General features: G+C 44.8%; 1 protein-coding gene across 1 annotated transcript; it reads right to left on the minus strand.

Annotated features, from left to right (window-relative positions):
* Window positions 1–438: 438 nt before the first annotated feature.
* On the minus strand, window positions 439–27,533 carry LOC147639428 (putative methylesterase 11, chloroplastic). The gene is made up of 5 exons (XM_086791244.1): window positions 26,946–27,533; window positions 2,372–2,605; window positions 2,075–2,218; window positions 1,743–1,877; window positions 439–1,588 (listed from the first exon to the last, which is right to left on the minus strand). Exons 1-5 carry the CDS (start codon window positions 27,225–27,227, stop codon window positions 1,307–1,309), a joined length of 1,077 nt encoding a protein of 358 aa, XP_086647370.1. The 5' UTR covers window positions 27,228–27,533; the 3' UTR covers window positions 439–1,306.
* Between the last annotated feature and the right edge of the window lie 351 nt (window positions 27,534–27,884).

Below are 27,884 nucleotides of genomic sequence, written 5' to 3' on the forward strand. Positions count from 1 at the left end.
ACAACCATTTGGAAAGTAAGGGATGCTTCAAGGAACTATTGTCTTCATTTGTTGTGGATACATCCAAGAGAGATTCTACACACAAAAAAGGCATGCAACCTATGTAGGTACATCTTACTCAAATAGATGTGTGTGCAGGTGCACAACTTTCCAATCAACAAGAGAATAAGAATGCAACATGGACGAAGGTCCTTATTTCAATGTCACGAGCAAAATAGTGCTGGATTTCTACCTTCAACTCTCCAACCCACGAGAACATGTCATTCTTGTGTTAGCAAAAGCATTGCCATGGTGAAGGAGCTAACATTAACAAAGTTTCACCTTTCCCTACTAGGAAATGTGTAAACATTAAGAAAGAGCATTAGCACTCATTTTATAGAGGCCTTTATCCCACATTTGTCGAGTATGAAGCATCACATTGTCACCTTTACTTCAAGATTCATTGTATACCATATACTGGTGGATAAAAACATTAATAATGTAAAAAATGAGTGAGCCCAATCCAATCTAAGAAGTGAAGCAATTTGAACAGCCACAGTCCTTGAATATACAAAAAGGCAACCTTAACATTCCTTTACTTTCACATTGCTTTTAGGAAGCTGGCATAAAATGTTCTTGAAAAAAAAAAAACATTGACACGGTATCACTACCATAACACTCAGGTACACTACCTCGTGTATTTATGGTCGAATAAGCCTGTCTTTTCCACAGTAGTACCTTCAAGGTAACTCAACTTTACTAAGAGCTAGCATGCTTCTTTTCATGGTTGAAGCAGCCTGCATGTTCTTTCACATCTGTAGTCCATGTGCCTTATGTGCATGGGTTTTACTTTGCTGCATGTGCTTGCTGTGATATCTCCATTGCCTTTCCAAGAGATTGATTTCAATGGGGTATATTTGAAACTCAAGCTCAAGAAAGATGTAAAGAGTACAGATTACCATTAAGACTTGGAACCCTACACCATCTAGATATTTCAAGGCTAGCTATCTAGAATGATTCAAAAGATAAGAAACCCCTTGACAATCTGGGAAATCTTTGGAACCAAAGCTTTTTAATCAAGCATGGTCATATTCCTGGCACCAACTCCAGCCCTTCAAGTATAGCAGGGAGAGCCTCTCGTGCATTGCGCTTATCAAGCCATAGATGTATCACCCCGTTTAAAGCATCTTCAAAATGTAGGAGTTTTTAATCATGAATGGAAGCTATAATTATGAGAGAGAGAGAGAGAGAGAGAGAGAGAGAGAGAGAGAGAGAGAGTGTGGTTTGATGCCTGAAATCGAAGCCGTCCCTCAGATGGCCACTATGCTTACAATTTTGACTTTATTTGGGAGATCTCCAATAATAACTTGAATAAACCTTGTGGTTTTGAGAAGAATGGAGAATGATCACTGCCTTTGAGTCTGAACACCTGATTTGGTGGGTTGAGCTTGATCAAATTTTGTTGAACTGCTGAGGTCAAGGCACAATCATCTGTTGTCTCAATGTAGTAACGCGGTACACTACCATAACACTCAGGTGTAAGAGAGATCTTTTCCAGTATGGGAGCAAACGGCATTGGCTTAATTGACGTCATCGCCAATGCTACATCCTGCACAATTGCACCGTTGTTCAGAACATCTTCTAAGCTCATAGCAAGTAGTCCTGGGCAATGCTAGAAAGGAAAAATTAAACACACGTAACCTTGACATACTCAAGAAGGGTAAACTTAACAATTTGAGAAACAAGATGATGGGATACTCAACCTTGGCTGGACTTTGATTGAATAGTAGATCCTTCAAAACATCTTTTTTGAACTCAACCGCTGTAGGAGCTTGTGTATTTCCATTACCATATAAAAAAACTTGGGACTTTTGCAGCAAATCATCTGGAGTAACAACCTGCACATAGACTTTGTAGCATGAGACAAATAGAGTGCCCACACATGCAACACGATCCCCCCAAACCCCCCCTCCCCCCCCCCCCAAAAAAAAAAGAAAAAAACCAAAAACAAAAAAAAAAACATGCGCACAACACACATGCACATGCAGTGTGCACACGTGCACGCACACATTATGTTCATTATGCGGGAGCATACTTCGGGAGAAAAAACATCAAAAGCTCTTTGTCCATTTGCAACCATGGTTGCAGTGACAAAGACAGATTTTGCTATCTTCTGAGGGAACCTCTCCATCACGTATGATATACATGCACCTCCAAAATCATGGCCAACCAGCATCACCTGAAAAGAAAGCGTTCCAAGTAATCAAAATGAAACACACCATAATGTGCAAAAAATATTCCGCACATTTAGTCTGAAAAATATAGGACATGCTTTTAACATGCATACAGTATGAGACGTATCAGTTCATCACCACATCACTGTGGCACAAACCTTCTCAGTTTCCGGAAGCATTTCCAAGAAAATGGTAAGGGGTTTCACATAAAGCTCAAGGGAAGAGATACAGTTTGGATCAGTTGAGTCTATCCCTGATCCAGCTAAATCAATTGCATTAGCCATAAATCCTGCCTCGTCAAGTAAGGCTATTAACTTGTACCAGCACCAAGCTCCAAAACCCCCGCCATGGACCAAAACAATTTGCTTTGTTTCAGCATTGAGTGAAGCTTCCTGCAAGGTGAGACACCCAGCCAAGGTTACAAAAGTATTACAAACATTAAACTTCTTTTGTCACCATTCTTGATTATATGAAAGTGGACCCTTACTAAAAACTACAACAGAGCGTTCTGATCCCACTTTTCTCAAGTGCACTATTTTTAATTCAGAAGAGAAAATGCAGGTAGAGGTACAACTTGAGATGCATGGGCTAATAGAAAATGCAAGTAGAGGTACAACTTGATAAGGAACTTGAGATACAAGGTCTAACGAACACACAACTAAAAGCATCATTTTGAGCAGATGTGTTAAAGTGTATCTTTTAAGAGCTTTTTTTTTATCTCACAGGAATTAAAAATCGAATTTTCAGCCTCTCAGTTTTTTTTTCAAAAAAGGAGACTCCTATTAAGTATGACAAAATACACCAACTAGGCTAAAACCCTCTGTAAGGCGAAGTGCTAAAAACATAATCGACCTAGAACACACCACTGGCCAAGCCCTTCAGGGAGATAATAACACTATGATAAACCAGTAGGAGAGGGGGTAAAAAACAATCCATGATCCAAACTGTATAGTGCCATAGTGGTCTGGAGTCAGTGTCCTCATCCAACTTTCCAAGTCATCCTCACCGTGTGGACGATATCAGACCAAATAATGCATAGAGACTGCATATGATAAGTCTGAGTGCCCTTCATAACCTCCACTCATCTGGAACGCCAAATTTGCCAAGTTGTAATGCTCAAAATGATCTCCAAGAAGAATCTTCTTGTCCTGTATGGTACAAACTGGGAGCTGGAACCTCCTCCAGTGGACATCTTTGAACCATCAATCTATGTATCTGTAGGGCATGATCAGAGTTGGACTGTTGGTGTCTTCACAAAAGGCCCGTGGGGGCATGGTTGTTTCTCGTACCGGTACGAACCTATTCGTACCGTGCAGTTCGGTTTTGTACGGTACGATTTTTTATTTTTATCCCCCCCCCTCCACCTTGAGAAAAAAATCCCAAATGCTCAACAAAAATAGAAATCCTGCTCATTGAAGATCCCAAATGCCTGCAACACTTCGCAACTTTCGTGTCCACTCAGCATTCCATATGGGGTTGCTGAGAGAACCCAAAAATCTGACATGGTAGACTGGTAGTGTACACTAAATTGGTAGGATGACGAGAGAATCTTGCTACATCACTTGGAGATCCCTGGTATAGGTAGGCTAGATAGTCAGATCCTCAAGTTATGTACGAGGGAGAAGATTTAGACAATGCCATTTTGATCTACAAAGGAGTCCTTAAACCTATCACCTTAGATGCACTTCCCGTATCTGTGCAAGGACGGTCCCTTAGTCATAAACACTACACTGGGAGACCTTTGGTATTGCATTACCCATGTAGGCTCTTTTTTGGAGACAATTGGGAGATCCAACTAGCAAAGACACATCTCCATGTTCTGGTTTCTCAAGCATTGTGGACTCTTGCCGCCCCCCCCCCCCCCCCCCCCCCCCCCAACCTTCCCTCACATTCAAGCTTGAAGCTCCATAGTTTGTAAGCGTTTTAAAAAAACCGTATTTTATCGTACGATATCCCAAAATTTCATATCGCACCAAAAATTCCCGTACAGTGACAACTATGTGTGGGGACCTAACATGGGTGCTTGCGAAAGCGTGTTTATGAATTGATTGATTGTGATTAGCACCTAATCAAAGACTTAAACCCATGTACAAACTACTTCTTCTTCATGCTCAATACGCAATAGAGAGATGATCTAATCTACCATGTATTACTAATATAAAGTATATACAATGCTGAAAAGAGATACTCATTGGTAGCGTTGCTCATGAGCTCTCAATGACTCAATGATGATCAATGAATGAATATGGCTATGGACTAGACTCCTATTTATAGTGTCTAATATTGATGACTTGGCTGCCAACTCCATCAACCCTAATAATAATGTCCAACTAAGTGTGTTCACACAATAACCTAATAACTCTATTCACACTGGGCTGCTCATTGGACACGTGGACAATATTACAATGATATGGCACAATAGCCCTTACAAAGACATAAATCCGGCCATGTACTCGACCTCTGAGCTAGCTAATGGTGGGTAGAAGCATGTCCATGTCAAACTCGGGAGAGTGTGCACGTGACATCTCTTTTTAACCTAGAGCACGGGTGCAACCGATGCTCCGTCCCAGTACAGATCTTCTGGCAAACTCGCTCTCTGTTCCACACCCGGGTCCGAACTCCAATAGCATGGCTACTAGACCTATTGTCTCCAATGATGTCTCCACCACAACCTCCTTAGGAACTGCCAACACTAGAACTAGCCCCTATGCCTCCGGATGCTCAGCTAGCATGGTAAACACCATTGTGGAATCGCTCATCTCATCCTCCTTTTCAATGGATTTGGAGAGAAAAATCTGAAGTTCATTTGATGACTCGTCTTTGTCCACGGATATTGGAACGGACTCTGGGATGGGTCGTTCTCAATCTGTCTAGATCACCTCCAAGCCTAGTAGTAGTGTTTACTCTCTGACACACCTACGAGTATGGAGGGCACAGCCAAACATTAGAGAGCAAACCGACCGACAGGGTCGAACACGTGGCAATGGTGACATGGTAGTCATGTACAGCCTGCCGATAGCTACTACTGGCCGACTAGGAGCATTGGTGCATATGTCATCATTTGGCCATTTATATGGTCTTCCCCAGTTTCTCGTGCCCAAATGTGGCCAGTGTGGATCAGAGTTTTCTGGGTCCCAGTTCCGCGCTTTCCGATGTGCCAAATTCGTGCTCGAAAATGCCAGTGCCGTACATGTTCCACGACCAAGAGATTTGTCCATAAATCAAGTGCACATGCACACATGTTCGCATGCTTGACATTGTTTTTACGTGACCTGTATTCGTGTGTTTGCCTGCTATGAATGTCTAGTTCACGGGCCTGGGAAGAAGCCTACTCGTGGCCTACAGTGATTAAAGATGCATGGAAATTTGCTCAAGAGAGTGATGTTTGTCAGTGAGTGGACCAAAAGGTGCCAAAGGATAGCCCTGTCTAACTGAGCAAGAGAGGGGGAATCTGTCACCACGGGCTTCCTAAATGAGAACCTAGCTCTGTGAGGCTGAGTAAAGTCCTGAGACTCCACGAATCCACCCCATAGGGAATCCCATCCGGCTCATAGTGCCCTCCAGAAAGCTCCAATCCACCCTATCATAAGCTTTCTCAAAGTCTAGGAGTAGCACAATGAGATCCTACTGCCGCATCATGGCCAAAGCTATCGCCCCCCCAAAAGGTAAAGATGTTGTCCAGAATGCTCCAATCCTGAACAAAGCCGATCTGAGTGTCATGGATCAAGTTTGGGAGAAAAGGCTGAAGTCTCCTGCTGATGGCCTTGGCCAAGATCTTATAGGCTGTCCCTAGAAGGGTGATGGGTCTCCACTGTCGGATCTCCAATCTGTCACCACCCTCCTTGGGAATCAAGTGAATCAAGCCCTCTGAGAGTGAAACTCGCCTAAGAAGCGCGGAAGTGGGTGTCCATCGCTTTGACCATGAGCACAATTAAACATTTCAGCATTTAATCACAACCATTAAACAATCCACAAAGCTGAAAATAAAAGTTGCACAACCGACACCACATAGAGACTGGAATGGACCCGACCCCCCCCCCCTTGGAGTATTTCATTATCCAAGGAGAAATATTGAGTGTCGGCCTTACTCTCCCCATGGGAGATGCCGGATTATCCATATACAATCATAAACCTATCCTTCATCCAATATGTGTAACACGCGGAAGCTCTGGGTAGTCTTCTTTCAGCCCTAAACACTCTTGGAAACCTTCTGATGCAAAAACGCACCATCTGATGCAAAAACGCAGGTAGAGAGAGAGTAGAGAGAGAGAGTGAGAAGTGCTGGAATTTCAGTATATGTATTGTACAAAAAGGGTACATGTCTTTGCAGCCCTTGGCTGCCCTCTTGAAAAAGGTGATAACACACCCAAAACTTGCCCTAGACTAGGATCCTAATGACTCTCACCCCTAGTGGGTGGAATGATTAAAACAAGGAGCAAGGAGTCCTTTTTATATGGGACTTTTGGCACTTTATGCTGGCCGACTGCTGGTCGGCCAGTTCCATGTCCCAATAATCCCTTTTTGCCCTGCCCGACTGCTGCTGCCCCTTGGCTTTGATGCGCATGCTGCACACCCCTCTGCTGACGTAAGCCGACAGCTCCTCTGGCAGCCAGCCTCCACTGTCCTGCAGCCGACAGCCATCTGATCATGCTTTGCTCCATGTCCACCTCAGATGAGTCACCTGAAGCTCCTACCTTCTGGTTCTACTGGTTCATAATCTTTATCTGCTTGCCTCTTCTGGATCTAGCCCTAGAAATGTCCATGGCATCTGTGATGCACATGACATCCCCCTCTGCTAAACTTGATGACGGGAATCCAACCTGCTCTTGGATGACTGTCATCATCCCAATCCTGTTCCGAAGTCCCTCTGTCATCATCCATCCCTGGCAAACCTTTTTCTCTGAAAATCCGGTCTGTTCTCCAAACCACTCTGTCTCTGATGAAGATCTATGCATCTGGTCTTCCTCTAGTCCACAATCCATTCCTGCCCTGGCTCTGAACACCGTCTTGGTCTTCGTTCCTGGAACTGAGTCTGGCACTCTCACATCACCCTTGGAGGATCAACCTCCCTTGGGATCGTTCCCTTAGAACCTACTGGCTCACGGAACTGCCATCCCCATCTGGCACTGTGGAACACCACCAACAAACCTCCTGGGAGTTCTTCCCGATCTGTGTTCCCGTGTACTTTCCTGTACCTTGGACCTGTACACCATCATCTGGGCTTCGAATCCGTGTACTTTCCTGTACCTTGGACCTGTACACCATCATCTGGGACTGAATCAGTGTTTAGCTTGGCTGAGCCTGATGCTCTGATACCAATGTAACACGCGGAAGCTCTGGGTAGTCTTCTTTCAGCCCTAAACACTCTTGGAAACCTTCTGATGCAAAAACGCACCATCTGATGCAAAAACGCAGGTAGAGAGAGAGTAGAGAGAGAGAGTGAGAAGTGCTGGAATTTCAGTATATCTATTGTACAAAAAGGGTACATGTCTTTGCAGCCCTTGGCTGCCCTCTTGAAAAAGGTGATAACACACCCAAAACTTGCCCTAGACTAGGATCCTAATGACTCTCACCCCTAGTGGGTGGAATGATTAAAACAAGGAGCAAGGAGTCCTTTTTATATGGGACTTTTGGCACTTTATGCTGGCCGACTGCTGGTCGGCCAGTTCCATGTCCCAATAATCCCTTTTTGCCCTGCCCGACTGCTGCTGCCCCTTGGCTTTGATGCGCATGCTGCACACCCCTCTGCTGACGTAAGCCGACAGCTCCTCTGGCAGCCAGCCTCCACTGTCCTGCAGCCGACAGCCATCTGATCATGCTTTGCTCCATGTCCACCTCAGATGAGTCACCTGAAGCTCCTACCTTCTGGTTCTACTGGTTCATAATCTTTATCTGCTTGCCTCTTCTGGATCTAGCCCTAGAAATGTCCATGGCATCTGTGATGCACATGACAATATGGCTATCCAACATGTCCTTCCATAGCCGCACAAACATGTATAACAGCCCACATGACTCTTCCATACGCGCATAAACTTGTATGACAGCCCATATGGCTATTCCACGAGCACATAAACCTGTAAACCAGCCCATGTGGCTCATCCATGAACTCATAAACCTGTAAACTAGCCCATGTGGCTTATTCATGAGCTCATAAACCTATATAACAGCCTGTATGTCGCATCCATGAGTGCCAAAACCTGTAAACCAGCCCATGTGGCTCATCCATGAGCGCATAAACTAGTATAACAGCCTGTATATCACATAAAACTAGAAATTTCAGCAAGCTTTAGGACCTTGCTGAAAAACAGCCATCTGGGGTGTGCAAGATGGTGTAGAGTAGCGAAAATCATCTTCCCCAAGCTGGATATGGCTATGGTGGGCTTAGAAATGAAGAGAAATGGAGAAAAATCAGAGTTCTCAACCTCCAAAAACCTGTTTGAAGCTCAAACTCGCCCAAGAGATAGCTCTCTCATATTCAAAATAAGCAAGAAAAGGCTACAATGCCATGTGTAGAGGTGAATTGACAAAGTGTGAGGACACTTGTCTCACTTTTATCCTCTTATCTACCACATGTCCCAAATCGAAAGTCCAAAAATTCCACAATCTTCAACTCTAAAAATATCCCAAATGATAGCTAATTTCACAACGGCACTTTGGCAATACTCCATCTTTGTCGAATTCCTTAGGTAATCACGCGAACGGAAATTCCATCGGAGATTGCCAAAAACAGTGGCTTTCCTAAAATTTAGGAGAGAATCTCTCTGTGTTCCACCACATGAGAAATACATGTAAGCACCACGTAGAAACCTGTTTCATTGCTCGATCTCCCCCAAATCCTCAAGAGTTCGCCATACATACTTTCCACTTGACACTTGAGCTCCAAAATCCATTTCTGTGTCCAAGAAACCGTCTCAAGTACCTGGACCATGCTACGGACACTTGGTCCTCTATACTGGATAATCCCCCATTCCCAAAGCTTGTACATTCTTGATCTTTTGGACATCCAAAGCCCATCCACACACATGAATTCTGGAGATGTCAAAAATGGTGACATTCCTCCTAGCTTCTTAAAAGTTGTCCTCAACTTTAAAGCTTCAAACCATATATCAAGATATAACCATGTCCCATCAAGTAGGCAAGAATTCCGTGGAAGATATGCTAGACACAAGCACAGAGCCAATTGTGTCTCAATAACCAATATCAATGAGATAATCATATGCCAATGAAAATCGCCAACCAGGTGCTAAGACAGTCAAACAAGTGCCATGCACAAGAAACTAGTGTCTCGCTGTCATGTGCACAGTGTGTATCTACCATGTGCTACACGCACGCAAGACTAGTTTCGAGGCTTGGGGAAGCTTGGACTAGGCAGGCTGATTGACGAGCTAAGTTAGGGAAATACTAATGGGTGGGCACCCAAGTGTGGACGCCCGATGACCGGCCAAGAGCCTATAAAAGGGTGGCCAAGGTTAGTTATTGGGACATAGAGAGTCTCGCGAGTTTGTGAGAGCTCTATGGTCTTGGAGCCTGGATCTAGTGCAGACGTGCACCTGCTTTACGCAGCCGAGGCCGGCAGCAATCTCGAGGCCCGCGAGGGCAGCTTCGTGGCGGTATGGGACATCGCGAGGAGGAGATTGGTCGGTACGTCATCCTAGTTAGCTCATCTCGTGGCTCGGTGGGGACAGCCAAGACTGTGCTTGCCCACGGCTGTCATGGTTGGGAGGTGAGTCAAGCCTGCACCCCCTTGTTGTTTGTTTGTTCGTTTATTTGCAGGATTCGAGTCTCGTACCAAGAACGATCACGAGGAGATCCGTGGGGATTTGACAGTGGTATCAGAGCATACCTCATGAACGAGCAAGTCCGTAGGTAGAAAAGATGAGATCGAAGAAAGGTATGTGTTAAAAGCTTGCTGTTTTTTCTGTGCATATTGCTGTTTTCAGATTCAGTATCTGTTTTTCTTCATCAAAGAAACCCATGTTGATGGATATCCCAACTAGTAGACATTCTGTCATAGACACTTTGCCAACTCTTGGTATCTGCTCAATTCCAGATGTAATGACGCGAACAGAATTTCCATCGGAGTTGGGCCAAAAATAGCAACTCTCCTAAATTTTAGGAGTGTGGTCCTTTGTATTCTAGGATAATCCCCCATTCCCAAAGCTTGTACTTTCCAAATATTTAGACATCCTGGAGTCCACCAGACCCCTTTCATACTGGGAAATATCCAGGCTGGTGACATCCTCCCCATCTTCTTAAAAGTTATCCGCAACTTTAAGCTTGAAGCCATATATCCAAGATATAATCATGTCCCATCGAGTGGGCGAGACGAGACAGTCTCAAAAATCCAGTATAACTCAAGAATCCATGTCCCAAAGAAATGGATGAGACTAAATAAGTCTCCATAATACCAATATCAAAATCATGTCCCAAAATAAATGGGCGAGAATTCCATGGAAGATATGCTAGACACAGGCACAAGAGCCAATTGTGTCTCAATCACCAATATCAATGAGATAATCATATGCCAATAAAAATCACCAACCAGGTGCTAAGACACTTAAATAAGTGCCATGCACAAGAAACTAGTGCCTCGCACAGAAACATGTGCTATGCACACAAACTCGTGCCATTCAGGAGCACAAACCATGGTCACAGAAAAGCTGGTTCTTCATAGTTCTAGCAATCCTTTCTCCCAATCCCAACAGTTCCCATGTTCTCCCATACAATCCCAACTCTGATCAACACGCATGGTGTGGAAACAATGAAACACTCACTCCACAATCGCAATACGAATCCACCTGTATGGTGGAGTGTTCATTGAATTGCCCTCTCACAATCCCAACATGAATCCACATGCATGGTGAGATGAACAATGAACCTCTTGGCCTCTGTATAGAAGATAGTGATTCTAATATGGCATAAAGATAAATAAATCCATGTCCCAAATAAACGGGCGAGACAAAACAGTCCCATAAGTCCAGATATCATAATCCAAGCTCAAAGCACGCAAACATGTGCCAATCCACATGACCCTTGGCATACACATAAGTCCCTTGCCAACCAGGTATCATGTCCACTTTACCACTTGCACTCCGTGTTGGTTCTCTGACCACACACCTTGGATGAGAGGTGGGCTCAAGTAACAAGATAAAACAATCGCTCACAGGCATAGATAGCTTGGTGTTCCATAAGCATTTCTACTACACATAGTTTATAGGCGTTTCGGCCACCAACTCACACTACCCTCTCAAGTGTCCATGTTCCCTTCCATCTGCTCTCTATTGTTCCACCCACATATGGTAGAAACAATCTTCAAGAGAGCACGTAGGACAAGAGAACACTACACACGGCATGTTGTGCTCGACACTACCCTCTGAAGTGCCCATGTTTCCTTCCATCTGCTCTCTATTGTTCCACCCACACATGGTAGAAATAATCTTCAAGAGAGCACGCAGGACAAGAGAACACTACACAAGGTATGTGAACCATGAGTTTCATAAGTCCAATGCATCCCAAATAAATGAAGCCAAAAAGAATAATGCATAAACCTGAGGATAGATCCAAATCCCTAGAAAAGAAGTCCAGTAATCCATAGACCTGTATACCATACCTCTTACCACATACTCCGTGCTAACCACACACCTTGGAGTAGAGATGGACTTTATCCATAAAAGCATCATATCCATGAGATATCCAAAGATTTCTTCTCTATAAACTCGGGCATATTCGTCCATAGAAATTGCTTGTGAAGCCCAATATCTACATAAATCCCGTCCAAGAAAGAAATGTCAATAGATATAATCCATCCCAATAAAGGGAGCCATAAACAATGTTTCCTTGAAACCATCTCAAGGCAAACAACACCACCTTTCTCCTTGCATGGCTGTACAAGGGTTAGTGAACATCAAAAACACTTCATAGCAAAAGCACTAACTTTGCAAACTCAAAGTATACTTAGCTTTTCTTTGCCAAGTTGGTCATGAAGCCAAAAGAAATATCTCGCCACCATATCCTTCAGATATGCTAAGATGTATCTCCATATAGCTTGCCTGTAAGCTTGATGATATAATCCACAATATCCATATGGAAAGAGTGCTAAATGTGTGCACATAAAGTCAACTCCATACTTCCAAGATAAATTTTGTGAATTCATAAATCCTTAGACCAAGCTGTCTATTGCTCATGCTCTTGCTTCTTAGGCTCTGAAGTAGCTGGCCATGCTTAATAGCAATGATGGTAAGTGTGGTCCCCACTTGAGATCTTTTCTCTTCCTTATTGATAGAAGGAAGCCTCCGCTTCCAAGAAAGCCTATGCTCTGATACCAATGTAACTCGCGGCGGGTGCCCGGGGGACTAGCGCCTTTGGCACACTTGTTGATAAATTCAATGCATATTAAAACATTTAAACATGGCCACAGCCTTAACACATATCCATCATCACTTTGCATAAAACATAAAGCTAGACAAAACATCCACAAATGCTGAAAATGGAGCTTGCACATGTGACACCGCATAGAGGCCGGAATGGGCCGACCCCCCCCCCCTCCCTTGGAGCATTTTATTACCCAAGGAGAATAATATCATGTACAAGCTTTGAGGGCCTTACTCTCCCCACGGGAGATGCCGGATTATCCATATACAAATGCCATAACACAGCCCAACACGAGACAACCAAGCCGGAACATAGGCTATAGAAATGCTGAGCCAACAACATAATCCATATACCTCCGTGTGGGTACTAATTCTTCCCCAAAAACCACGGGTCTTCATGCAATAGAGCCGGTACAGCAAGTACAACTCTCCATTCAGCTAGTACAGCAGGTACAATGGCTGGTACAACTGGTACAGTGGCTAGTACATGTATAGTGGCTGTGTACTAGTCATTGTACATGTTGTACCAGCATTTATACTTGTTGTACCTGTTGTACCAGCCATCGTACCGGCAAGTACAGAAGCTGATACAACCGATGCAATCGATGGTACAGCAAGTACAACAAGTACAAGGATTGGTACAGTCAATACAATGGCTGGTACAGCAAGTACAAACGCTAGTAGTACTAATAAATTATGAAATACCCTTGCCTTCAGTATTTCTTCGCGACGGAAGCCTCCAAAACAGTCCCCAACAGCCAGTATTCTTCATGGGCAGCCTTCAAGAGAGAGAGAAAGAGAGTAGGCATCATTAGGGCAGCCTGTAACGGTGGTAGAGGCTAGTGTGCAGCAAGAGAGCCTCCATTAATAAAGAGAGATGGCTCCAATTTATAGATTTGGGCCTCCCATGAGCTAAAATGGCAAGAGAAGGCTACAATGACAAGTGGAGAGCCACACAATAGCTGAAGTGACAAGTGTGAGGCCACTTGTCTCACTTTGATCCATTTTCTAACAAGTGTCAGGCCACTTGTCTCACTTTGGTCCACTTTCTTGCCACATGTCCCAATCTAAGAGATGGGTCCTTCCATAAACTTTATCTCTAAAAATATCCCAACAACTACTAGACATTCTGTCATAGACACTTTGACAACTCTTGGTATTTGCTCAATTCTAGATGTAATGACGCGAACAGAATTTCCATCGAAGTTGGGCCAAAAATAGCAACTCTCCTAAATTTTAGGAGTGTGGTCCTTTGTATTCTAGGATAATCCCCCATTCCCAAAGCTTGTACTTTCCAAATATTTAGACATCCTGGAGTCCACCAGACCCCTGGGCCCTTTCATACTGGGAAATGTCCAGGCTAGTGACACTATCCCGATAACGAGATAGTATTTGCTTTATTACTTTAGAGATAATGACTGTGGACTGTAGATAAGCCAAACGCAAGATCTCGGAGGATCGGAAGCCTGGATGAACTGTACACGGCTGTAGAAACACCTCAATGAACTGATCTCGAGCCTATGCACTCTTCCCAAGGGCATGAGGAAGGGTTGCACACCTGAGGCTGAGAAAGGACTGCGGTGGACTGTTCTAAGCTATGTAACTATGCGGTAAATGCTTAGCAATGATATGTTACCTTCACCAGATGACTGCTGCATGTATGGATGATGCACAGAGGGCGGAGGCACTGCTGTAGGGCTGAATACACAAGGTAAACTGCTGTAGAACTGTTGCTAGACTGAAAACGCAGACTGTAGACTGAAACGCACTGCTGTACTGTTGTAGATCTGCAAACGCAGGGCTGTACTGGTCTCTGTACCTGCTGGTTATGCTGTATGTACAAACGCAGAGGTTGATGCGTGCTGATCTAAGGCCTGAAAGATTGCTGACTGCAGGCGCCTATGGACTGTATGCTGCGCCTAGGTCTGCAGGGGATTGAAGAGCTGAACTGCTGCGTTACAAGGACTGTTGGCTGCTAGCTGAAGGGGTCTGATGGCTGCGCCTAGGGCTACTAGATGGGCTTCAAGAAGGGCTGCAAGAAGACACCAACTACCAAGGAGCAGGAGTTCAATCTAGGCTGAAGGCAAGGGTACTCCTAGGGCTGAGGAGGAAAGCTGTTAGCACACTAAAGACTGAATGAAAAACTGTTACATTCCCGTAACGCCGCTACGGGCATTACCACAGGAGGGGACGGCCTCTGGCTCACCACCCAGCCATAGAGGAAGAATGAGGATTGCCAGGCTATATAGTGTGTGGCCTGCCGTCCACACTAGCCTGGCCGCCCATGACTCCGCATGGGCGTCCTCTCCCACTGAACCCCGGACATGGCCATCCGGTCTGCCGTCGGTCACAGGCGTTACAGCCTACGTGACATTACCCCCCCCTTAAGAAGAGTTTTCGTCCTCGAAAACAAACTTGGGAAACCTTTTGGAAATTGCACTACGGCGTTCCCAAGTAGCTACCTCCTCATCCCTATCTGTCCATTTAACAAGTACCTCCTGGTAACATTCCCGTAGCGGCGTTACGGGAATGTAACACTGGAGGGGACGGCCTCTGGCTCACCACCCAGCCATAGAGGAAGAATGAGGATTGCCCCTCATCCCCCAGGCTATATAGTGTGTGGCCTGCCGTCCACACTAGCCTGGCCGCCCATGACTCCGCATGGGCGTCCTCTCCCACTGAACCCCGGACATGGCCATCCGGTCTGTCGTCGGTCACAGGCGCTACAGCCTACGTGACAAGAACTAAGCCCTATGCAAGTCTATTTATACTAGATAGGGGTTGGTCAAGTTGGCTGGTCATAATTTAATAAACTTTATGTTTATAAATGGCATTAAATGCTAAATAAATACCATAAAATATGGAAAAAATACCAGATAAATCCTAGTGAATTCCCTAAGGCTTCTGGGATGTTCTAAATGATGCACAAGCATATGAATGCATATTATGCAAAATGCAGAGTGCTTTCTGATGCAAACCCTAAGGCTTCTACTGACTCTACATGCATGAATGATTCTCTCCAAGTGGGTTAAGGGACTTGACTGACTGACCGACCCGCTAAGGCTGAGGAATGACCTACGTAGCTCATGCCTCACTTATCCTGGACTGAGGATATACAATGGGGTCACGGCGTACGACAAATATCATCCTACTGGGTTCTAATAATGTACAAATGTTGCACTGCTGATAATGAGCCATCTTGTCACCATGCACTGAGCAGAGTGCATGTGACATCCTGATTGGTGACGAGTCACGAGTCCACTATACCTATTCACAATGAGAGCAAGTTAGAGATCGTTCCCAATGGCAGAGGGGGGAAAGCATTCCTCCCAGTTTCTTTTTGTCCCATCTCTTGGTTTTCATCTGTTGTCAGTGCATGAGGTTTGCAAGACTGGTGTACGAGTGGAGTTTGAGGAGCATTCTGTTGCTCTTCGGGACAAAGCGACAGGCCAGGTTGTATGGAAAGGTTGGCTTGTGAAGCCTAGATTTTTGTTTAAGACAATGAGTATTAAGAACCATCCTTCTAACAAGGATCTAACCATAAAGATGATTAATATTTCCAAAAAGAGAGATTTACTAATAAAAATACTATAATTAAGCATAAAGACTAGTATTAAACCATTTAAACATTATGAATCATTAGAAAGCTTGATTTCAAGAAAAAACATTTAATTGAAAGCTTCCCAAGCATTAGAGGGGCTGGGAAGGAGATAACCATTGAAAAAGATAGAAAAACCATTGGATTAAGGCTTTCAACTTAAATTGAATTAGTATGTTTTTTCTTAATCATAAACAAGCTTAAAGAAATTAATCATCATTTTTTACTAGATTAAAATCATAAAAATACCTGAATGGGATCTACAAACTCTCAACACTCTCTCTTACAGGTTCTCAGTTAGGTGATTTGTGGCAGTTTCATCATGACCACTTGAATGTGGATACGCTGCAGCAGGCTTTCCAGGACCAAATGGTGGATGGCTTGCCGGATGTTGGTAGCAGTAGATAGGGACATTCCAGTTCTTGCGTTCGTCAGTCAGAGGAACGTTTACAGGTAAACTATGCTTTGATGTCTTGTATCATTCGGGACAAAGAGCCTCTTGCAGTTGAGGAAGCTCTTTCCCAAGGGACTTGTAGTAAAGCCAAGCAAGTGGCAGATGGTGACTTGCAGGAGGAGGTGTCTATTGGGTAGCCTCCAAGCTTTGAGGTTCCGGGTTTAGAGGGGGTGGTTTACAAGTTCTGGAAGGTCTTGTATGGTCTTGTGCAGGTTCCCAGGACTTGGCATACCATAGTTACAGTTGATGATCCTTGTAAGCAAGTTGATGCCTCTTTGTTTCGGAAGCGGTTTGGTTCATTGATTTGGTTGCTGAACACCACATTGGACTTAAGCTTCCCGGTGGGGCTGTTGAGCTCATTTATGCAGACGCCTTTGAAGACTCATTGGGACGCAGGATTGCGGATCTTGCGGTATCTACAGGGTGCAAAGGATCTTGGACTCTTCTATGACACTAGAGGGGGAACGATGGATGGAGTCAGACTCCACTATTGAAGTGACTGAGATTGGGGAGGAGATCCAGACACGAGGAAATCTACATCAGGCTATGGTTTTACCCTCAGCTCAAGAGCTGTTTCATGGAGCAGCAAGAGGCAACCAACTATTGCCTTGTCATCTACACAAGCAGAGTACCGGGCTACTTGTACTGCTGCTTGCGAGGTTGCTTGGCAAGATTGGGTTTCCACAGCACGGACCCACGGTCATCCAGAGTCACTTTGTTCGTGAGAAGATTTTTGTTGATGACATCTTGCTAGAGTTTTGTTCGACAGAGGACGATGCGGTGGACCTCTTCACAAAGTCTCTACCTTATGCGAGCACTCCAGCTCACTGGGATTGGTTCCACATCCAAGAGCTGAGAGGGGGTGTTAGCAGTCATCTCCTGTCTCTACATATCACACATCAGGGCCTTTGTTGTGGGTGTGCCCGCCCGTGTTGGTAGTTCCCCATTTTTTCCTCATTTGTCCATTTCCCCAGTTTTGTTTGGCTGTGGGGGGGACTGCTATGCTGCTTGTGTACTCCTGGTCGACTAGTTCTGTGCTACCCAACTTGCTCCTTTCTCCTAGCGCCAACTGGTTTTGTGCAGCCCGACTTACGGACAGCTGGCTGACTGGTGATATTCCTAGTCATGGACATGTTCTCCTGTTGTCGGCCTGTTTTGGGCTGGCCGACCAGCAGCTTAGGGCAATATATATGGAGTGTTTTGCCCCCACACCACATTGTATCAAATGTACCGGATCTTGTATATAGTAGAGTTCATACAGCTTCTCTCTCTCCCTCTCTTCTGCGTTTGTTCTTTCACACCTAGTTCTGCGTTTTCAGCCTGGTGGTTCTCTCTTGCGTTTTCTCATCTTCATCGTGGAGTCTTGCTACGTGTGCTCTCAGCTGTTTGTCTCATATATGCTGCGTATTCCGACATTGCTCACATGCCTGTCAAACCGGGGCGTGATCAGAAAATGAAGTACCTGCCAAAATACCAATCATACCCCCTTGGCTGCAAGCCCACTCATCAACATAAAACCTATCTAGTCTAGAGAGGTTGGGGCCAGTGCTCCTCCTATCCAATCTCGAGAAGCAAAGGCTCCTAGGGCTATGCCCAAACTCTAGAAGGGCTGTCTTCTATTGATTTAAAATTAAGAACTATTGTCCAATTGTTGAATGTTAAATTATGAGCCTTGAGCCTCGTTTATACATGGGTTCTGATGGCAGGTCGTATGGTAGTCGGCCAGACCTTTTCACGTCCTAAAATATTACCGAAAATGTCACTAAATGTGTTCATATTATGCCGAATATATGTCCCTACCATTAGTGCATGTCCTGGGCACTTCTAGGGGTCTATTGGGCTGCCAACACTGCTCCAATCTCCACATATCCGGCCTCTAAACTTATCCTTTAAGCAGCTGCAAGTAAGATGCATGGCCACATGGCACCAAATTAAGGTGTGAACGTGATAGAAGTGGCTGCATGCAAAGGATCAAGGTGCTTGTAGTCCGGATTGACTAACAAGATCATCATGTTTGAAAAACATTGAAAAAAGCAAGTATATCATTGAGTGGCGCTGGGATCGTCCATGACAAATGTCTTCATTGATGGGTCATACCAAGAGGTCGGAAAAGATAAGTCACAGTGGCCCAAGAAGTGGGCAGATTGCCAACGAGGCTACTATTGGCATGATTGGTAGTCCAGGTGTGACTTAGGTAGAAAGTTCAATGCAGGTAAGATTTTGAAAATGAGGGGCATAATGTTGGGGTTGATCTTGAGAGAGACAGTACGATTGAGGCAAAGATAGGCAATGCAATGGTGATAATATGACACATCAAGGGCAATCGCGCAAAATTTTGAAATAGTAGCTGCTGATGTGAGGATCCTTATAGAGGAGAGTCCTTGTCAAATCGCCAAGGGTCTCCTCGTAGAGCAATCCTGAAACGAGACTCGAAACCTACCAAAAAAAAAAGCCATAAAACGTGAAGGGGGTGCAGGCCTGACTCACCACCCAACCATGACAACCGTGGGCAAAACCCACAAGACTTGGCTATCCCCACCGAGCCACGAGCTGAGCTAACTAGCAAGACACACTGACCAATCTCTACTCCATGACGTTCCATACCGCCACGGAGCTACCCTCACGGGCCTCGAGATTGTTGCCAGCCTCGGCTGCACGAAGCAGGTGCACGTCTGCACTAGATCCAATCTCCTGACCGCAGAGCTTTCGCAAAGACTCACGAGACTCTGACCAACTGACTGACCTTGGCTACCCTTTCATAGGCTCTTGGCCGATCACCGAGCGTCCACACTTGGGTGCCCACCCACTGAGCATCCACACTTGTAGCCCAGCTCGCCAATCAACCTACCTAGCTCCAAGCTACTCCAAGCCTCGAAGCTAGTCTTGTGTGCGTGCTGCACACGGTAGATACACTATGTGCACATGACATACTTCGCTTCCTGTAAGAGCTCACTCTTGAGCTCAATACTTAAGGTAATCCCTCTAAAGAGAAGTCAATGTCTCCCATGTAGCGTCCTCCTCAACACGATCCTTCCACTTGATCTTGTATTCCGTGAGTAGCATATGCTGCAAACTATGATCTTGTATTCCGTGAGTAGCATATGCTAGTTACTTCTCATGAAATCCAAGAATCTTTTCCGGTTCGTGTGGCACAAATGTCGTATCCTCGACATCTATGATTTCTTGAGGAGTAACTAGCTGATGTGCTCCACCCAGTACTTCCTTAAGTCTACTGACATGAAATACGGAATGAACTTTCACATGAGAAGACAAGTCCAATTCATATGCAACTGAACCAATCCAGTGTGTAACCCGAAATGGTCCGCAATATCTAGGGAATAATTTCGGAGATTGGCATGTCCGTAAAGTCTCAAAATCTTTCGAAACTCGCAAATACACCATCGTTCCTTCAGAGAACTCTCTCGGTGAACGATATCTATTAGAATAAAATCTGTCTTTGACTTGACCGCTTCTAATAGATTCCTTCGCAACTTGTAACATTTCTTGCATGTCTTGCAAAAAAGTACGTGTTGCATCACGCTGAAGTCCTGAAAATCCCACGATAACAAGTGATCTAGGTTGAAAGCTGGCATTTACTATTGAAATTAGAAGCCATCAATTACAGTCTCAGTTTTGGCAAGCTGGTTTGTTTTTGATAGCATTATGGTGGGACACCAAGTAGGATCGTCTCTTTATTGGCTAGCTCTTAGGGATTTGTGGCTTGGGATAGGAGGTCGTCTTTATAGCATAAAAGAACTAAAATTGGTACTCGTATGCTTAGTACTGTTGTATGCAAATTCTAACATAGAAAGATAAGCCTCCCATGAACCTTGTCTTTTGGAGACATATGCACGAAGCATGTCCTCCACAGTCTAATTCACCCTTCAGTCTGGCCATCAGATTGAAGATGATTTGAGGTACTCAGATTCAAAGTTGTTTCCAACTTCTCAAAAACAAGCCTCCAGAAGTCACTTGTAAACTTAGAGTCCCTATCACTGACTATGTCCTGTGGTAAACCGTATAGTCTAAACAATTGCTCGATAAACTGCCTTGCTAATTGCGTAGCTGTAACAGTCTTCCGTGTAGGTAAAAATCTAGCCATCTTTGTCAAGCGATCTACCACAACCCATATAGAATCGTGGCCTTGGCGTGTTCTTGGCAATCCAGTAATAAAATCCATGGAAATACTTTCCCACTTATTACTTGGGATTTACAAAGGATGCAACATCCCTGTCTAAAGCGTTCAGCTTTATTTGCTTGACAAATCTGACACTTGAGGACATGATCTTCTACATACCCTTTCATCTTTGGCCAATAGAAAGTGTCTCTCACTGAAGCTAATGTCCTATTTACCCCACGCATCTTCTACACTATTCATGGACCCCTTTCAATAGCATATTTCAAAATCAAAATCTTGCATTAACTATGTCCATCTAGTTTTTCGTCCTCTCAAATCATCCGCATCACACACATACTTGATTGACGGATGATCAGTCAATACTACAAACTTAGAGCCATATAAATAATGCCTCCAAACCTTGAGAGCATAAATGATAGCATAAAGCTCCTTCTCAAGGGTTGGCCAACGAGATTGAGTGTCGTCCAGCTTTCGACTCTCAAAAGCAACAGGTCTACCATCTTGGAATAGAGCAGCCCCAATCGCAAAGTCACTCGCGTCAGTCTTGAGAACATAAGGCCGACTAGCATCACGTAGTGCTAAGGTAGCTGCTTCCTTGACCTATCTTTCAAAAGTCTGAAGGCCATCTCCAAATCGTTATTCCAAGGGATAGACTCATTCGACTTACGTCCACGACCTTTCAGCAAGTCGGTCATCAATAGTGTGAGCTGAGAGTACCCCCGCACAGATTTTCGAAGAAAAATAACAAAACCAAGAAAAGAACTAAGTTGTCTCACCGTCTGCGGTATCGGCCAAGCTAAAACCTTCAGGACTCGTTAATGCTCAACCCGTCTCATGTGATGATGTGTTCCAAGTAAATGATTTCTGTCATAAAAAACTCACATTTACTAAATTTAGCATACAGTTGATTTTGTCTTAAAATAGTTGAGTCAATCGTGAGGTGGCTAACATGATCCTCAAGAGTACGACTGTATACTAAAATATCGTCCAGAAACACAACCACGAACTCCCCCAAATGTTCACTAAAAAGATCGTTCATCATTTGCTGGAAAGTGGCTAGAGCATTGGTCAATCCAAAAGGTAATACGAGAAACTCGTAATGGCGATTCTTTTGACATTCCTTTCATGAATACGTGTCTGGTGATAGCCAGTACGTAAATCGATCTTTGTGAAATACTTTGCTCCCACTAAAAAGTCAATCAGGTCATCTGATCTAGGGAGAGAATAGCGGTTCTTGATTGTCACTTTGTTCAATCCGGGTGTTGTCCTTTCTACTAAGTAACACAGGCGCACCCCAAGGTGATTTACTTGGATGGATCTGACCCATCCTCAAATAATCTGCGAGTTATTTGGCCAACTCATCTTCCTCAGTGTCATGTGCATAAAAATGCCATGGACATTCTCTGGAGCTAGTCCAGAAGGGGCAGCGAGAAAAAGATCAGAAGAAGACCAAAGTTAGGAGCAGGCTACAGTTTGGAGCCAGTATTGGACTGGAGGAGGACTTGGATCCCCATCGACTGTACCAAAACAAAGCAGGAGCTGTCGGATGAGACCAGAAGAGCTGTCGGCTGAATCAGAACCCACGCGGCTCCAGGCGCATCATTTTGATGATTTTATGTCCAGTCGGCTAGCCGACTGCTGGTCGGCCAGCACTCCATGAAGTTCAAAAGTCTATAAAAGGCGTGGATGCTCATCATTGTAATTCATTCGACTCTTTATGAGTTGGATCCTTAGGGTCCAAGTAGGGACTAGATTTTTGGTGTTTATCACCTTTTGTATGAGGTAGCCTAGGGCTGTAGAATTAGGTACCTTTTTGTACCATATGAATATACTGAATTTCCAGCATTTCTCTCTCCTATAGAGAAATGTATTCTGATCTGTCCTATAGGTCAGCTTTGGCCTCGACAGGACGTTAATATATCTTTCTTTCTTTCTTTCTTTCTACTCTCCCTTCTGTTTGCGTTTTTGCATCAGCATGTTCTCAGTGGTGTTTAGGACTGAAAGAAGACTCCCAGAGCTTCCGGGTGTTACATTTTCACGCCTGGCTCATCCTGTAAGGCGGAATGCTAAACAGGTTGAGGACCAAAGACTGGATCAATATGATGATCCACTGTCCTTGCAAGTGGTAAGTCCAATGGCAGCTCCTTAGAAAATACATCTTGAAACGAGTCAAGTAATTTCTTTAATTCTTTGCTTTCAAACACACTTAATTCATTAACATCCATAGTAGGTATGAGAAATAAAGAAAGTGGAATCAAGACACAGTGGAAAGCAATATACAAAGAAGAATCCATTATATTTTCAAAATCAACTGTATTTACAAGAGGTCCTTGAGAAGGATGCATACAATCACCTTGGATACAAAACTGGGTATTCCTATGTGCAAAGAAAAAGAATGACTAGAGCAATCTATATGGACCTTAAGGGTCTTAACCCACTCAATCCCTAATAGCAAGTCTACATGCTCTAGGTGCATAACATAGCACTCCAGAATATCTCTGTAGTCCTGAATCGGAATCGGTAGCTTCTCCACCTTTCGATCCCACACTTGCCGACCCGCAGGTAGGCGTACCTCGTAGGTATGATCGTTAGGCGTCGTGTCTAGACCCAATTTTTGCAAAAGTTTGTAATTAATAAAGTTGTGTGAGCTTCCAGGATCCAGAAAAATGTGGATTCTATGGCCATTCACTTCTCCATAAACTCGGAGAAGATCGTGCAAGCCAAAAACCTTAAGAGTTGAAAAGACAATCAGAACATAAACTAGGACGAAAAGGTACAATGACTTAAGTACCTGTCAAAGACAACGTTGGCTGCCTTCATCTTGGGTCCTGCGTTGTTCTTAGCACCCTTCTTCTTCGAGTACTCATTACGCATGTGTCCTTTTTCTTCGCAAATGAAGCAACGTCCCTCCTTCTTGAGCTTCAAAGCCTTGAGGAGATGGTTTTTCTTCGCTAAAGTCGAGTTAGAATTCTTCGAAGATTGGTCTAAAGACTTTCATTATGTCGTACTAGTCATCGATGTGGAGAACTTCCTTTTGTGCTTGTTTCACTGCTCTGTTACGGGCTTGGTTTTGAAAGAGACTGTCGTATCATCATAAATACGCGCGAAGTGCATGGCCTCATCCAAAGTTTTACACTAGTTATTCTTGACATGTAAACGGTACGAGTCGAGTGATCCTGCTACGAAGAAACCCAAAAGAGTTATAGAATCCATCTTCGTAGCTTTCATCTGCAAGTCTCTAAATTTCTGGAGGTAGACCTCATAAGTGAGGTTCTGCGAGGTCATGGTCAAACTGGCAAACTGAGCAACTATGTCGTAGTCATTCTCCTTCTTGAGGAATTCCTTTTTGAAGACTTCTTCAAACTATGCCCAGGTTGTTGGTTTAGGTTTAAGTTCTTTCCACCAGAGCAAAGCCTTGCCCAAGAGGAAATCTACTGCCAATTGAATCTTTTTGTCATAGCCATATGGATGAAACTGGAAGTGGACCTGCCACTTATGTAGCCAGGTGTCCACAATCTCCTTGGTACGCTGCTTTTGCTCACCTCCAAACTGCTCTGAAGTGATGTCAGGGCCTAAAGTAGATGCCAAGGTATCCATGCCCAAGAGAGTAGACAGGATAGTGGTCAATAAAGAGATGGAATTTTGCAAAGTCTGCATCTGCGCGGCAACCTATGCATGATGCCCCGTGAAAGAAGTATCAAAAGTAACTTTAAACTCCCGAAAATCAGATTTTGTAACACGCGGAAGCTCTAGGAGTCTTCTTTCAGCCCTAAACACCACTGAGAACATGCTAATGCAAAAACGCAGACAGAAGGGAGAGTAGAAAGAGAGAGATATGCTGGAAATTCAGTATATTCATATGGTACAAAAAGATACTCCTAATCTACAGCCATAGGCTGCCTTCATAAAAGGTGGGAAACACCCAAAAACTGTCCTAATGGTGGACCCATTCCCTAGAGGAATGAATGAGTACAATGATGAGCTCTTGTGCCTATTTATAGCCCCTTTGGACCATAGGAGTGCTGGCCGACTGCTGGTCGGCCAGCCGACAAGCATCTTCTTCATAATATTTTGATGCGCCTGCAGCCAATTGGTCTTCTTGCCATGTTATGATGCGCTTCAGCCGCTTGCTCTCTGGTACAGCCGACAGCTCCTAGAACCAGCCGATAGTACCTCCTTCCATGCAGCCGACAGCATCCTCTTCATGTCCTCCATGCCTTGCTCCAAGTCCACACTAGCGTCTTCTGCACCTAATGCTCCTAAATTCTGGTTCTAACTGTCTTTTTCTAGCTGCCTCTTCTGGATAATCTCTGAGAATGTTCATGGCATATTCATGCACATGACAGATTTAGTCACAAAATCTTTGAAAAGATCGCCATCGACGGCCTCAGGCGCCGGCAGGTCTTCGTGTTCGGGAGCAGGTTCCAACTCTAAAGCTTGGGTCGACATCGCGAAGTGGAAAAGTTGGAAAGTGGGAGAAAAGCCTAGCTGCAAGCAAGAGACGGTGCAAGCGAACTCCAGGAGATGTTATATACATTATTTTCCATCTATCTTTGAAATCGATCATTTATGTTCCCGGGTTTTGGCACGTATGCATTAAGAATATTTGGCACGTATGCGTTAAGAATAAGGAACAATTGTACCTTCAAAACGGAAGGGACGGCAATACTCTCAGCAATTGAGGTGTTCCGAACCGATTGGTCGTAGGTTTCAATCCCGGTTCCGCGGGGATTGAAACCTACGAACAGTAGCAAATCAAAAAAACGCCCCCGACTGCACACCGTTTGCAACAGGCTTGGCTGCCTATTTCTCACACCCAACCGACCTACACTCACTCCCTCTCTTTTGCTTGTTGATTCACAGCCGACTATTTCTCTAGCTTCTCTCCTTGCCAAAAAACAACTCTTCACATGCTGTCTACATCGACCCTTACCAAGACCACAACCCAACCTGGGTAGCAACGATGTAAACAAGAACCCATACGCTGAATTCTGAAAAAACAGTAGTATACATGAAAAAACAGCAGTCATCTCGAACTCATACCTCTTTCTTTGACCTTTTTCTTCTCTACCTACCAACTTGCACACTCTTAGGGGCTTGCTCTGATAAAGCTGTCAAATCCCCAAGGGTCTCCTCGTAGAGAAATCTTGAAACGAGACTCGAAACCTGCAAAACAAAGCCATAAAACGTGAAGGGGGTGTAGGCCTGACTCACCACCCAACCATGACAGCCGTGGGCAAAACCCACAGGACCTGGCTATCCCCACCGAGCCACGAGCTGAGCTAACTAGCAATACGCACCAACCAATATCTACTCCATGACGTCCCATACCGCCACAGAGCTACCCTTGCAGGCCTCGAGACTGCTGCCAACCTCGGCTGCATGAAGCAGGTGCACGTCTGCAATAGATTCAGGCTCCTGACCGCCCGCAGAGCTCTCGCAAAGACCCGCGAGACTCTGACCAACTGATGGACCTTGGCCACTCTTTTATAGGCTCTTGGCCGGTCACTGGGCTTCCACGCTTGGGTGCCCGCCCGTCACTGCATCCCTAGCCCAGCTCGCCAATCAAACTACCTAGCTCCAAGCTACTCCAAGCCTTGAAGCTAGTCTTGTGTGCGTGCTACACACGGTAGATACACTATGTGCACATGACAGTCCTATTGGCCTTGGTGCCAGTTGAATGGAGAGTGATCAAACATGTCCATGTGCACTCCACGTGTATTCACGGAGTAAGGTGGGAATCAAATATGAACCAATGGATCTTACTACAAGCGAAGCCGCCTGTACATGTGCACAGGAAAAAAAAACATATAAGGCCCCACTTTGCAAGAAACATGTAGGTATTGTGACATGCCCTCGCTTGTGGATAGTGTACCGCATGGTCTGCTTTCTCAGATATCATTTCGCCTTTACTTGCAGATCCATGAACTTGAATGAAGTAATGTCATCTGTCTTTTACTTACAGATCCATGTGCATGAATGTTGCTTGTACAGGCAGAGTTACTTTTAAAAGACATGGTTGCGGTGACATCACCTTACATAGGAAAGTAGTGGTTAGCGAAAGACATCCGTGTGCACGATTGCAGTGATTATACATCCATGTGCAGGATTGTGGGACCATACCATTTTGTTCTACAGGAAGGCTGCTACTTTATTAAAGAATGTTGAATACCTGCTTGTTGAGGAGTTGTTGGGGCTGAAGAACAGGGTCGCTGGCATGGCGTGCACGGGCGCTGGCGCTGCGGGGGAGGCCCTGCTTGGAGCTGGGGGCTTGGTAACGCAGGGATGAGGATCTCTCCAGGCGCATGTGCTGCTGATACAAGTCCAGTAGCTCCTCTTCCAGCCTAGCATTCTTGCTGCTGCTGCTGCTGGACTTGGGCTTGGGCATTCTCCATGAAGACTTCCTAGAGGGCCTCTTGTCCTTGGGCAGCAAACAAGATAACCGGCCGCCCATCTCGTCCGCTTTCGGGCCTCAAAACTACCGAACCCTTATCTGTTTCTTCCTCGGGCGTGATATAGAAGCAAGCCATGGCCATCCATGAATTTGTCTTTTTAAGAAAAAAGTTGAGTTTTGCGAAAAGCGTTGAGCATCGCTCTTCCTCTTCAGTTCAGCATAAGCTTATAAATGCAGAGTTTTATTAGTTCGTGAGTGAACCTGAGATGTAAAGCCTGCAATTCGGTAGCAACAGCTGCACAGACATAGGATATAGTGCCTAGAAAACCACGAAGAAAGGCCCGCCGCCCGCCCAAGTAGGAGCGCCAGTGCGCTTTTGGTGGAGTGAAAATGGGAAAGCCAAGGCTAGGGCTAAGGGTAGGCTAGCCTCTGAGCACGTGTCATACACGTGCGTGTCATACACGTGCGTGTCATACACGTGCGTGTGTGTCGAATATCCAGTTGTCGGGGGCATTGGTAATTCCACTCTATTCCACTCTCTCTAGGGTAAGCTGGCAAGGGCCCAAAAGTCCTCAACATTTTCACCCTGTGAACTTTCATCACCGATTCACACCTTGAATATGCACCTTGTGGTCCCATAGTGCACTTTCATCACTACCACCTTCCTTTAATTTTAAATATGGGACTAAAATATTTCTTTGTTATTAATTAATTAGT

The sequence above is a fragment of the Cibotium barometz genome, chromosome 4 (assembly GCF_041138505.1).
Source record: "Cibotium barometz isolate CiBa-2024 chromosome 4, ASM4113850v1, whole genome shotgun sequence".
Classification (NCBI taxonomy): Eukaryota; Viridiplantae; Streptophyta; class Polypodiopsida; order Cyatheales; family Cibotiaceae; genus Cibotium; species Cibotium barometz.

Coding starts and splice junctions, on each gene's coding strand:
- LOC147639428 (XM_086791244.1), bottom strand. CDS start 27,227: ATGGGCGGCCGGTTATCTTGTTTGCTGCCCAAGGACAAGAGGCCCTCT. Junction 2,606..26,945: donor AACAACTCCTCAACAAGCAG/GTATTCAACATT, acceptor CTCACCTTGCAG/GAAGCTTCACTCAATGCTGA. Junction 1,878..2,074: donor TTGATGTTTTTTCTCCCGAA/GTATGCTCCCGC, acceptor GTCTATGTGCAG/GTTGTTACTCCAGATGATTT.